At 43.5% G+C, this 12394-nt stretch overlaps 1 protein-coding gene across 1 annotated transcript; it reads left to right on the top strand.

Annotated features, from left to right (window-relative positions):
- The first annotated feature begins 70 nt into the window (after positions 1 to 70).
- On the top strand, positions 71 to 6479 carry DNAJC30 (DnaJ heat shock protein family (Hsp40) member C30). Its single transcript, XM_077480626.1, has one exon. The coding sequence runs from the start codon at positions 136 to 138 to the stop codon at positions 994 to 996; it is 861 nt and encodes a 286-aa protein (XP_077336752.1). The 5' UTR covers positions 71 to 135; the 3' UTR covers positions 997 to 6479.
- Positions 6480 to 12394: the final 5915 nt, after the last annotated feature.

Here is a 12394-nt window from a genome sequence, read left to right as displayed (position 1 = left end):
TGGTTAAGATTGTTGCGTGATGCGATTTGACTACCAATTGCTGGGCAGCTTAGACTGACTGCCGCCGTGACTCCGCCTTCCTTGGCAGAGTGTCATGCTACTGGCTGCCGGAGACCGGCCTCTGCCCCGGTAGACATGGCGGAGGTCAGGCTGAGGTTGTTGCAGAGAAGTGCTCAGTTTCCGGTTATAGAAGATGTTATCCCGGGTGGCCGGGCTCGGGAGGCTGTGCTGGCTTTATTCTGTGCAGGTAACAGGGAGACAGCTGAATGCAGCCATAGGAAGCGGGCATTGTGGCCGTCTGTTCTCAGGGGCCAGAGTAGGTGTGTGCCAGGTGACATGCCACAGATTGTCACACCGGGGGCCCGCTTCTACAGTCAGGGGAGTGGCCCCAGGGCATCCTTCCACCAGACTGGGGGTCGCCATCGTGGGTATAACAATGGAGCGGTGGAGTCAGAGGAGCCGCTGTACACATCCCGCACCAGATACTACGACATTCTGGAGGTTTCCGGAAATGCCACCCAGGCCCAGATCAAGACCGCCTACTACAAGCAGTCCTTCCGCTTCCATCCGGACCGCAACGCTGGCAACAAGGCTGCCAGCAGGCACTTTGGCCAGGTGACAGAGGCCTACCATGTCCTGGGCAGCACCAGCCTGAGGAAGAAGTATGATCGGGGCATCCTGAGCCTGGAGGATGTCCGCACCGCCAGGAAGCCCAGCGGGAAGAGCCCATCACGTAAAGAGGCCGCTGGCCATAGACAGGCGTCCAGTGCCTCGTCCTCCTTCACCCCTTCAAGGCAAATGTTTGACTTTGATGCGTTTTACCAGGCGCACTATGGAGAGCAGTTGGCGAGGGAGAAACTCTGGAAGGAAAGACGGGAACAGATTGAGAAGATGAGGAAGGAGAAGAACATAGGATCAGAGCTGAACAATACGTCTGAACTGGCTGCTGTGTTCATACTGCTACCGATCCTCTTGTACTTCTTGTTCAAGGCCTGACCACGGCCTGCCACATTCACTATGCCAATGATCCCTCTATTGGAGTTGTTTAAAGCCCGAAGCCAAATGTATACGGATACTAGTGCTTGTTTGGGTGTCTTTAAATATGTCTGATTAGAAATTGCTTTGGAGTGTCTGAAGGGAACATCGTCTCTTCATATCTGCTTATAGCGACCAATCTGACTTTCCTTGTCTGTCTTCTAGTGCAGATTGAAGAATGAAATGGAGATTCTGATTAGTTACTTTGGAAGACAGACACAGTCCTTCTCTCGGACCCTGATAAAGAAGGCTATATGTGAAATCTTAACAGAAAATGGTTCAAATCAAATGCCATAATTTTGTCATCCTTATGCCTCACCATGTCATCACGTCTGGGTCGTGCTGTGCCACCCTCCAGGACAGCCTCTTGACTCCTGACATGCTTGCTGTTCTACTTGGCTAGTCTAAAATATACACTAGAATGGGAAATGTATGCTGATATAGAGAGGCATCAGGAAAGGAAAATGACTGCATTTGATAACGCTATTTATTTTTTCTGATGACTCCCCATGCCGGTGTTCTGCCATATATCGTCTGTCCATCGGATAGTGCCCGCCCCGTACTGTGCAGGTGCAGTGCTTGCACAGTACGGAGCAGAAGGAGATTCGGAAAATCTGCGAAGATGAACGGTGCCTGCGCCGTGAGTCAAGGTGCTAGTCCCACCATCCAAGTGGACATAGGGCTGCAAATTTTAGAGGGCCGCTCGCCACGCTTCGGGCTCGGCCTCGCTGAGTCGGCTCTTTTTATTCTAACTCTATGTCCACTTGGATGGTGGGGCTAGAACCTGGACTCACGGCGCAGGCGCCGTTCATCTTCGGCTATTTTGCAGTACACCGGCACACCTCTAGTTACAGAATAGTAATTAAAGCGGTTGTATACCCGCTGATGTGTTTTTTATTTTATTTTTTTTCCTACCTGCAAAGGAAAAGGCATAATGAGCTAGTATGCACCGCATACTAGCTCATTATGAAATGCTTACCTTAGAACGAGGCCCCGACATTTGGTCCGATCCACGCCGAGGGAACTGACATGTTCCCTCTGCGTTTCTTCCGGTATTCCGAAATGCGCGCAGGAGATTTCTTCCCGGCAGGGTCCGTCGTCTGCCAGGCTTTCAGCCGGGAATCCCCTGTGCACATGTGCCGCTGCAGTCAGCAGCGCATTGCGAAGGGAATATCTCCTAAACCGTACAGGTTTAGGAGATTTTTTTTTTTTTTTTACCTACAGGTAAGCCTTATTATAGGCTTTCCTGTAGGTAAAAGTCCCAAAAAGGACTATACAACCACTTTAAGGAGAAGCATGGGTGGGTGCTTGCCAAAGAAAATAATTCAATTAGATTTAAATACAGTTTAAAGTGGAACTCCAAGAGTTGCAAAATTTGCTGGATTATAAGGGGATAAGTCCAGTGATTTAAATGCCACCTCAAGGACTTATCGCTTTTGTTAACTATTTACATCTTTTTACTGATCAGTGGGTGTGCAACTATCGCTATACCCCCAACACTCTGAAAGGAGAGAGGCTCTTTGCTACATCGCAGCCTCTGTGCCCTCCCTACCACTGTCCATTTACTGAATGCTTTGTAATGTGTAAATGGCTTCACAAATGATTAGTTTGGAGGAGGGGAGGGGGCAGGTAGAACAGCTGCAAACAATTCTGCAGCTGTTGTATTAGAGGCCCGAAGGTCCAGTGCTGAAGAGTTGTAAGTAAATCAATAGCTGTAGTCCTGGCAATCTGTATATAATGTATATAAAAGAGAGAAGGTGGCATACACCTTGTTGGACCTAAGCCTTTATTAGCCAGCACATTTTTTAAAAAGTGCTGCAATTCCTGGAGTTCCACTTTAAGGGTCTGTGCACACTGGCTTAAAGAACACTGCTTCTGCAGGAGTTTTGTGTGTAGTAGTTCAATGTTATCGTATGTATCCATGCATATTATGAAGTTTAGGGGCAGGGAAAAAAAACCTTATGGTTTGTGTTTTTGATTGGAGCTTTCTGGCAGGAATAACATGAAACAAAACACTCCCAAACTTCTGTACAAAAATGCTCTTTTTTTTTTTTTTTTGCCAAGGGAACTAGCGTTTTTTTTTTTAAGCCCAGCCTGCATGGAGCCTAAGAGAAAATACCTTTCCCAAAATTAGATTTCCGATTCTGCTGTCACATCTACACTGCCATAATGAAAGTAGTAGCTGCTGTCTGTAGGATGCAATGATTTTTGTGGCTGCCAGCTGTCCTTTTTTGGGACCACATAAAATAATAAGCAAACTGAGAACTGCTGACCTCTTCAGATTGATCAAGATGAAACATGTATCCAGCGCGTGTATCAATCCCCTCTCCTGATGTCTTGGGGGGGGGGGGGGGGAGGAACAGCGAGGCTGGCACAGGTTGTCTTTTGATTGCTAGTCAACAGGCTGTCCTGTGGGCAGAGCATGAGCCAGTTGTGCTGGCAAGAGGTATCAGTGGCAGAAAAGTCAATTATTCTATATAAGATGGTTCACATCTCCACTCCAAAATGTCTGAAGCTCAAACAAGTTTTGGAACTTTTTTAGGCAGATTTGGGCATTTTTCTGCTTTTTACATTGGTGACCTTTTGACCTGTGCAAAAAACGTGTCAAAATCACGCAACTTTCTGCCTGAAAACGCTACGCTCAGGTGTGAATGGGGCCTTACAGTTACCTAACCAGTCCAGTGGCTTCTTTTTCCCTGTAGTTGTCTTTAACGATAGACATGCAGGCTGTAATTAGAGACACAGAAAAGGGTCTGCATTGGTACATCTCCATGGAGGTGGAGGTGTAGTAAGAATGCCAGTGGCAGCATGTGATGGCAGCTGCCAATTATTCTTTTCCCCTTAGGGCTCAAATGCACCACTGACTAGGGCTGTACACCTTCCAGATCAGTGTATTCCTGGAGAGAGAACAGTCAGGTGTTTCCGATCAGCTGAGGACAAGAAGTCTGTAAAAATCAATGGCAGGCTGACACTGTTCAGGGCTGTTCACTTGTAGTCACTTCATGTCAGATTACAAGTGGATAGTGTCAGGTCGTCATTGATTTGTACAGGAATCCTGTGCGCAGCTTGTCAGAAACATCTGGGAAGTGTTGGCCCTAATTGGCCATGTGCATGATCCCTAAGGCATGTAGATGTTGTATGTGGCTTTTAAGGTGCTGGGACTTTTAGTACAAGTGAAAAATTGAGAGGCACAAGTTGCCTACTCTTGGTAGTAAACCTGTTACAAACTTGAGCAATTCACCCTAATGAAAAATGCATGTACAGAGGTTACCTTTGGTGGAACCTGTACACCAGGAAGTTTGGTAGCCTAGAGAATAGACGGCTCAATTTACATTTGGATCTCAGTCTGCCCTGTCTTAAAATTGGCCCCTTAGGATCACCAGATACATTTACAGTATTTGTAAAATCGGCTTTAAATTTACCTAAACTATGTAATCTAAAAGAGAAGTATGGGTTTGGGGGTTATTTATGCTGCACCTGTCCCCCAATGCCTCTTCACTGAGAACCAAGACACCGCAGATGGCTCGGTTCTCTCACCTCCCCGAGCGGAGAGCTGCTGCCTGTCAAACAGCAGCTCTGCTCCTTCATACTCACTGGAGCGTTGAGCTGTGGAGGGGTGGGGAGCAGCCACCTCAGCGGCTTGCTGAAACGGCCATCAGTCCAGGCACCTGGCGGATCCAGACTTCCAGTCTGCATGATGCGGTGCCTGGGCTGATCTATGCGACGTCAGCAGAGAGCGGACTTCAAACTGCTCTATGCTGAAAACCCGCAAACCGCACAAGACCCACGACTGTCCCCCAGGCTGGGGGGTGCCAATCTTCCACTTAGATCGCAGCGGCAATCTGACCGGAAATTGGAGCGAGTACTTGTGGAAATCGGATACCCGCCAATCAATTTTTATTCAGTCAAGCAGGTCCTTGAACGTCATAGTTTTTAGAAGAGCTAAAGGATTGTACAGTCTGGTTGTAATGCATGTGATGGGCAGCCAAAATTTGCATATGATTTTATCTGCCTACATTTCTGCATCTACATTTAGACATTTTCATTTTTCACCATTAATCTCTGCTTGTGCATGTTTTCATCATATGTTCTGGTTTGTGACAGGTTTACTTTACAGACAAAAAATATTACATGACTGGTTATGATATATTATTTTATGTACTGTTATTTACAGCACAGACAGATGACCGCAGAGCTACGTCTAGCTCTAGAGGGGGAAAAAATCACATTATATTGATTTAGGGCACTAAGCACTTTTGATAACCTGATGTTCTTTGCTGTCCAAAGTACATAGGTTAAGATTTATGTATGGTGCTGCAAGATTGTTGGGTGTAATAAATAAAAGGAATCTTTAGAATGTCAGAGGCATTATGCCATTCTATGACTTCCAGGCAGCTTGATGTCTCTGGGCAGTGAAGAAAACTGGAGTCCTTTTCAATTCCACAGTCACTAAATATGTGACTTGGGAGTCTAAGGGCTCGTTCACACCATACGTGTATTAAAACTGATGGGAAAACCGTGCAGATAAATGAGTTTACATCAGTGTTTGTCAGTTTTTATGCACATTGACAGTAGTTATTATTTATTTTATTTACTTATATATAGCGCTGTCAATTTAGGCATCGCTTTACCTATACACTGTACATTCACATCAGTCCCTGCCCTCAAGGAGTTTACATAACTCACTCACATTCATATACTAGGGCCAATTTTAGACAGAAGCCAATTAACCTACCAGCATGTCTTTGGAGTGTGGGAGGAAACTGGAGTACCTGGAGGAAACTCATGCAGACACATACAAACTCCAAACAGATGGTGTCGTGGTTGGGATTCAAACCAGCGCCCCTTTTTACTGCTAGGCGAGAGTGCTGCCCACTACACCACTGTGCCGCCCCAGTTTTCACAGGCATCAGTTATATGCCCTGTTCACACCAATATTGATTTAATGTAATTTGTTTCCATGCAGAAAACTGCATAGACATTGCAGATTCCCGCACAGAAAAAAATCTACACATTGTGGTGTGAACAGGGCACATGGAGAACCATTGTTTTCTTTGAGCATTTGCAGAGCGCATGCAGAAAATTTGATGTCTGCACCATGGTGTGAATGAGGCCTAAGAGTGGCAGTTACCATCTGATACTTCATGATAAATCTCTTTTGCATTTCGGGCCTTGCAGTGAAGCCAAGTTATAAGTGACCTGTTTCCCAAATAGTACTTTCCGAAATGTTCATTATAACATGGGTGACATGTTTTATGAGTTTATCATAGTTAACTATTTTATGTCAGAGATGTACACCTGAGATGTGCCTTTCTTGCATCCTTAGACAATACTGCTGCTGCACTTTGACCATTGTCATGCCTGTAAATATTGCATCCAAAAATATTCATTAATGTAAAACTGTAAACATATAAGTGATTAAAGAATTTCAGGTGGTCATCTTACTTGGCGCTGTAAGAAAACTTTATACTGCCTAATGTGGTCACAGTATAGAAATGTACATTTTTGAAGATTAGATAAGGGCTGAAACAACTAATCGATTATGAAAATAGTGGTCAATTATTTTCATGATCGATTAGTTGGTCAGCTCTTTAGTTTGCCTGCACACAGAATGCATTATTTTTTTTGCAAAAACGCACTGCAGAAACGGATCAAAAGCAAACTGCATAGGTGTGAACTGAGCCTTATGCTGGCCATACACATATTGATTTTCAGACGAGAATGTTCGTACAATTTTTTTTTTTGTACATTCACTGAATGAAAGAATTTTGTTATGAAATTTCACTTGCTTTTAACATTTTAGTTTTAAAATTAATGTTATCTGTGATCGAAAACCACATACACTGTCCGAAAATGCCTTTGACCAAGAAGTTTTCTATTCTGCTCCTTCAAATTTTCCTGTCCTTGTGGTTGAAAATTAACGTTGATTTAACCCCAATAATGATTAGAAAATCAAACAAATCTTCTTAACATGAATTTTTTTTTTTTTTTGAAGGAAGACATTGTTTTTTGTATAGCTAGCATAAGTGACAGCAGGTGCAGGGAACTTTTATCAAGCCACCTGCCTATGCCAAGGGAGCCTGTCATACATAATACATTTTTGATCTCTGAGTCATTTGATATTTACCAGATCCAACCTCTAATAGTATATACAGTATATCTCTTCTGTCTAATCCACTCTGAGAGTAACAGAGATTTTGCTCCCCAACCATATAGTTGGTTGTTTGTATTTACCCCTGCATATAGATATTTAAGAATAAATTGCCTTTAAAAAAAAAAAAAAAAACTTTACATATTAACCAAATTATACACCACACTTTCTTTGTTTTTAAATTAATTGGCCAACTAATAAATCCTTAGTTGCAGCCATAGATTAGATAGAAATTGCACCCTGTAAAGAGAAGCATTGTTTGCACTACGTATAGCAGGAACTTGCGCTCAATTTCATGGTTTTGTTAGCGTCATTCTCGCATGGAAACGCATGTCACGCATAGGGCAGCCCCTTCACTTGAATAGGCTGCCCTATGCATGACCAATGATCCAAAGATGCCAAGGGACCAAATCTTGGGTTTTTGCACTTGTGGTTAGCTGCAATTCTCAGGCATTATGTAGCTCGACAGTCGCAGCAAAATTCATGATGAATGGCACCTAAATACATGTTGCGCGTTTTACTGTGATTTGGAATTGTGGGCAAAATCTCAGCGATTTTGCCCACAATTACGAACTGCCCATATGTGAACAGTGCCTAAAAGTGGACATGGCTCTGACCTGCATGGTGAATGTGGTTTATAAATGTATGATTAAATAATGTTTGAGCTTTGGAGGCTACATGCTATTGCCATTGTGTACTGCTGTGTTGGATAGAATGCGTTGATCGGGAGAGTATGTGGAACGACTGCACCAGAAAACCTTCCCTGAAGGAGACTGCCCTGGAGAGAACATGGCATGTAGAGTTGTGGCCCTGAGCCTGCAGTGTGGAAAAAATGCTATCAGACCTGGGTAGAAAAGTAGCCAGTGTGGGTTACACAGATCCCTTGTGTCCCACCGGGCAAGTAATAGATGGCACTTTTCAGGAGGCACCAGGCATCACTTATCTGGACCGCTCCGCAAATAAGTAAAAATTCCATATTGGATTAGGCATTAGTTATCTTCCTCTGTACAACCAACATAAGGTAATCTCAGTCCTCAGACTTGGGGCCCTTTCCCTAGTTGCAGTTAACAGAAGGGGAACTCTGTACTGTTGTCAGAAACCATGAATCAGACTGAGACAGAAGTACAGTTCAATCACACTTGTTTAATAATAATAAAAAAAAGTAAACAGAGTAAATGTAGTCAAAACATAGCCAGAGTTCAGGAATGAATAGTCAGACAAGCCAAAACATCAGGGAGCCAGAGATGAGCGTAGTAGAACAGCAAGCAGCATCTGGAGCCAGAAGGAATGTCAGCCAAGCAAGTCTTTAACAGAAAAGCCTCTCTAGAGATGTGACCAAGGTGAAGGCAGAGATCACCTGGACTGGACGGCTTAAGTAGGCAGGACTAACAAGCAAGATATCCTCAACAGGTGAGTCACTGGCGAGATAGGAGCTGGCAATTAGTTGACAGCTGAGTGGCCAGCTTTGAGAAGGAAGGGCTGAGTCCAGCCCTGACAACTGTTTCCCAAAAGATTCTGCATAGGTTAAGGCCCCTTTCACATGGATGATCCGTTCAGGTCCGCCTATCAGTTTTTCAAGCAGACCTGAACGGATCCTCCATAGAGCTCTATGGAGCGTCGGATGTCAGCGGTGACATGTCCGCTGACATCCAGGCCGCTCCGATCCAAAAAAGTGTGACTGAGGAAAAAGCTATTTACCCATCCTTCATCGGATCTCCCATAGGGGAGAGCGGCGCTGTGACAGGTCCGTCCCTGCGCGTGTGCAGAGACAGACCTGTCATCTTCCTGCTCAGCGGAGATTGCTCCGGCGATCCCTGCTGAGCAAGCGGATATCCACGGAGGGATCAGCACGGATCTGCCCCGTGTGAAAGGACCCTTACATATAGAAATGTTCAATTGACAATCGTGCTCAATGGCTTCCACAGGAAAAAGTGCTCATTACAGGAACGTTAAAAGTGGGTGTTTAACAAAAATGGTTTATCAAGTGCAACTGTAAACTGAACTACAGCTAAATAAAACCTGGTCTTTTTTTCTTCAGTAAACCTATTGGAAGCTGGAGTTGTATGATATCTTGGACTTTGAGTGGGGATATCTGAATTATGCCAGCAGGCGACGTTCAGATATTTTTTTTTCTGCCGGCGATTCCCTGCACAGTAAGAACAATCATTGTTCTTACAGGCTGCGGAAGAGAATGCCCCCCACCCTCCGGTGCTTCTACCTGTTTGCCTGTGCGATCTATGGTATTCACCATAGAGAATACCGAGGACAAGATGGTCCCCGGCAGTCTCTGTGACTCTTTGAGGCCCGGATACAACCTTATGACATCATGTCCGGCCTGGCAGTTGTAAACACTGCCGTGTACTCGGCTGGAAAGCTGAGATTGTTTTGTTTTTTTGATCTCGGGATTTCCAGCCTGGAAAAGAGATGTGGGGTCTTATTGACCCCAGATCTTTCCACAAAGAGGACCTGTCATGCACTATTCCTATTAAAAGGAATAAAAGTGATCCAAAAAAAAATGTAAGAAAAAGTGTAAAAATAAACAATTATAAAAATGTAAAGCTCCCCTGTCCTTCCGTGCGCACACACAGAATAGAGCACATGCGTACGTCGCACCCATATATAAAAGGTGTTTAATCCACATGTGAGTAATCACCACGAACGTTGGAGCAAGAGCAACAATTCTAGCCCAAGATCTCTAACTCTAAATGGGTAACCTGTAAAAATGTTTAAAGCGTTGCCTATGGAGATTTTTAGTTAACAAAATTTGGCGCCGTTCCACGACTGCGCGCAATTTTAAAGCATGACATGTTTTGTATCTATTTACTCAGTGTAACATCATCTTTCACATTATACAAAAAAATTGGGCCAACTTTAATGTTTTTTTTTTTTTTTTTGTTTTTTATTTGATTAAAGTTATTTTTCCCCAAAAAAAAAAAAAAAAAAAAATTGTTGTACAAATCAATATTGAACCCTACAGTTAAGACTGGGATGCCATTAAAGTTCATGTGCGTGTAAAGGCAGGTGTCCCAAAGCACACTAGCAAGTCCACCAAGAAATTGCTTAAAAAAAGAAATAGAGGGTTATGGACTGCCTTCATTAACCCCTTCACTCCTAAGGGTAAAACAAATCTTTATGCCCAAGCACCATTGTGTAACTTTGTGTTAGTACAACTGTACACATCCCAACTACTTTGAGAATCCAGGTGGATTATACCTTGTTTTTTATTTTATTTTATTTTTTATACCATGTTTTTTTCAGTACAAATTCTGCTTTCATTTGGTAGTAAATGGTTATGGATATCTCCTGTGTGTTTTTTTTTTTTTTTTGTTTTTTTTTTATTTATTTTTTTTTTTTTATCAAATAAAAACTGGACCAAAATAGAAAAAAAAAGACTGATCATGCCAAAAAAGTATTTTATTTAAGGATAGCAACCACATGAAGCCATTTATTAAGTTTTTTTGGATCCTTTTTAAAACAGAAATCACCCAAATGGCCCTAATAAAAAGTTTACATACCCTGTAATGTTTGGCCTTGGTGGCACACGCAGGTTAAAATGGCAATTAAAAGTTAATTTCCCACATTTGTGGCTTTTTAAATCACAATTAGTGTATGTGTATAAATAGCCGATGAGCTTGTTAGCTCTCACATGAATGCACTAGGCAGGCTAGACACTGAGTCATGAGGAGGTGGAAAAGAACAGTCAAAAGTAGGGGTGCGCCGAATGGGTTTTTTGGTGCAGAAACCTATACTGAAAATGAAAAATACACTAGGCCGAAAACCGATACCGAAACAGCACCGATACCGAAACATATTTAAAACATATTTTTTTTTATACACGAGTTGGTCAGAGACTGGGGACATGGTACAGGAGATGGTCAGAGACTGGGGACACGGTACAGGAGATGGTCAGACTGGCGACACGGTACAGGAGATGGTCAGACTGGGGACACGGTACAGGAGATGGTCAGAGACCGAGGACGTGGTACAGAAGATGGTCAGAGACCGAGGACGTCGTGCAGGAGATCAATGCAGCCTCACCAGTGCCCGTCAGATGCAGCCAGCCAGAGTGTCCCCTTATTGCAGCCAGCCTGTGAAGGGAAGAGAGGAGAGCCACCTCCATCGCCTGTTTGATCACAGCACTGGGAACATCACAGCTTTCATTTCAATAGCTGTGTGTTCCCTGCCGCGCGCCATCACATACAGCCCCTCCCCCTTGTCAGGGCACTTTGATAGACAGATCATCCGTCCAATCCTGCGGGTGATCTGTCTATCAAAGTGCCCGGACAAGGGGGAGGGGCTGTACGTGACGGCATGAGGCCTGGAACACACAGCTATTGAAATGAAAGCTGTGATGTTCCCGGTGCTGTGATTAAACAGGCGGCGGAGGCGGCTCTCCTGCACTAAGGCATGATATAGCTTTTCATAATGGGTGGCACCAGGGTCACGCCCCATTTTCAGCTCCATTATCGGCCGTTTTTCTCTTTCAGCAAATTGCCGAAAAGGGCATTTTCGGCCTAAATGTATAGGCGGCCGAAATTTCGGTGCATCCCTAGTCAAAAGACCTGCGTAGCAAGGTAATGAAACTTTACAAAGATGGAAAAGGTTATAAAAAGATATCCAAAGCCTTGAATATGCCAGTCAATACTGTTTAATCACTTATTAAGAAGTGGAAAATTAGGGGCTCATTTGATACATTTACCAATCTTTCTTGATCTACCTGATCATGGCTTGGTATCAAGAGATCCCCAAATTTTCCATTTATTAAGTGATTGAACAGTACTGACTGGCATATTCAAGGTTCTGGATACCTTTTTATGTCCTTTTCCACTTTTGTAAAGTTTCGTTACCTTGTTACGCAGGTCTTTTGAGTGTTCTTTTTTTACCTCCTCATGGCTCAGTGTCTAGCCTTTTTTGTGCATCCATGTGAGAGCTAACAAACTCATTGACTTTATACACAGACACTAATTGTGATTTAAAAAGCCACAAGCCACCTTTAATTGTCATTTTAACCTGTGTGTGCCACCTTCTGTGTCTGTACCAATGCCAAACATTCCAGTGTATGTAAACTTTTTATCAGGACCATTTGAGTGATTTCTGTTATTATGATTTAAAAGGATCCATGTGCTAGTAAATGGCTTTGTGTGATTGCTATCCTAAATAAATGACAGTTTTTTGGCGTGATCAGTCATATTTTCAATATTAATACCA

Source organism: Lithobates pipiens, unplaced genomic scaffold (genome assembly GCF_037356315.1).
Source record: "Lithobates pipiens isolate NorthernLeopardFrog02 unplaced genomic scaffold, aLitPip1_a1.2 Scaffold_16, whole genome shotgun sequence".
Taxonomy (NCBI): domain Eukaryota; kingdom Metazoa; phylum Chordata; class Amphibia; order Anura; family Ranidae; genus Lithobates; species Lithobates pipiens.
Note: the sequence above shows the minus strand (reverse complement) of the source record. Positions and strands in the feature narration are given on the sequence as shown.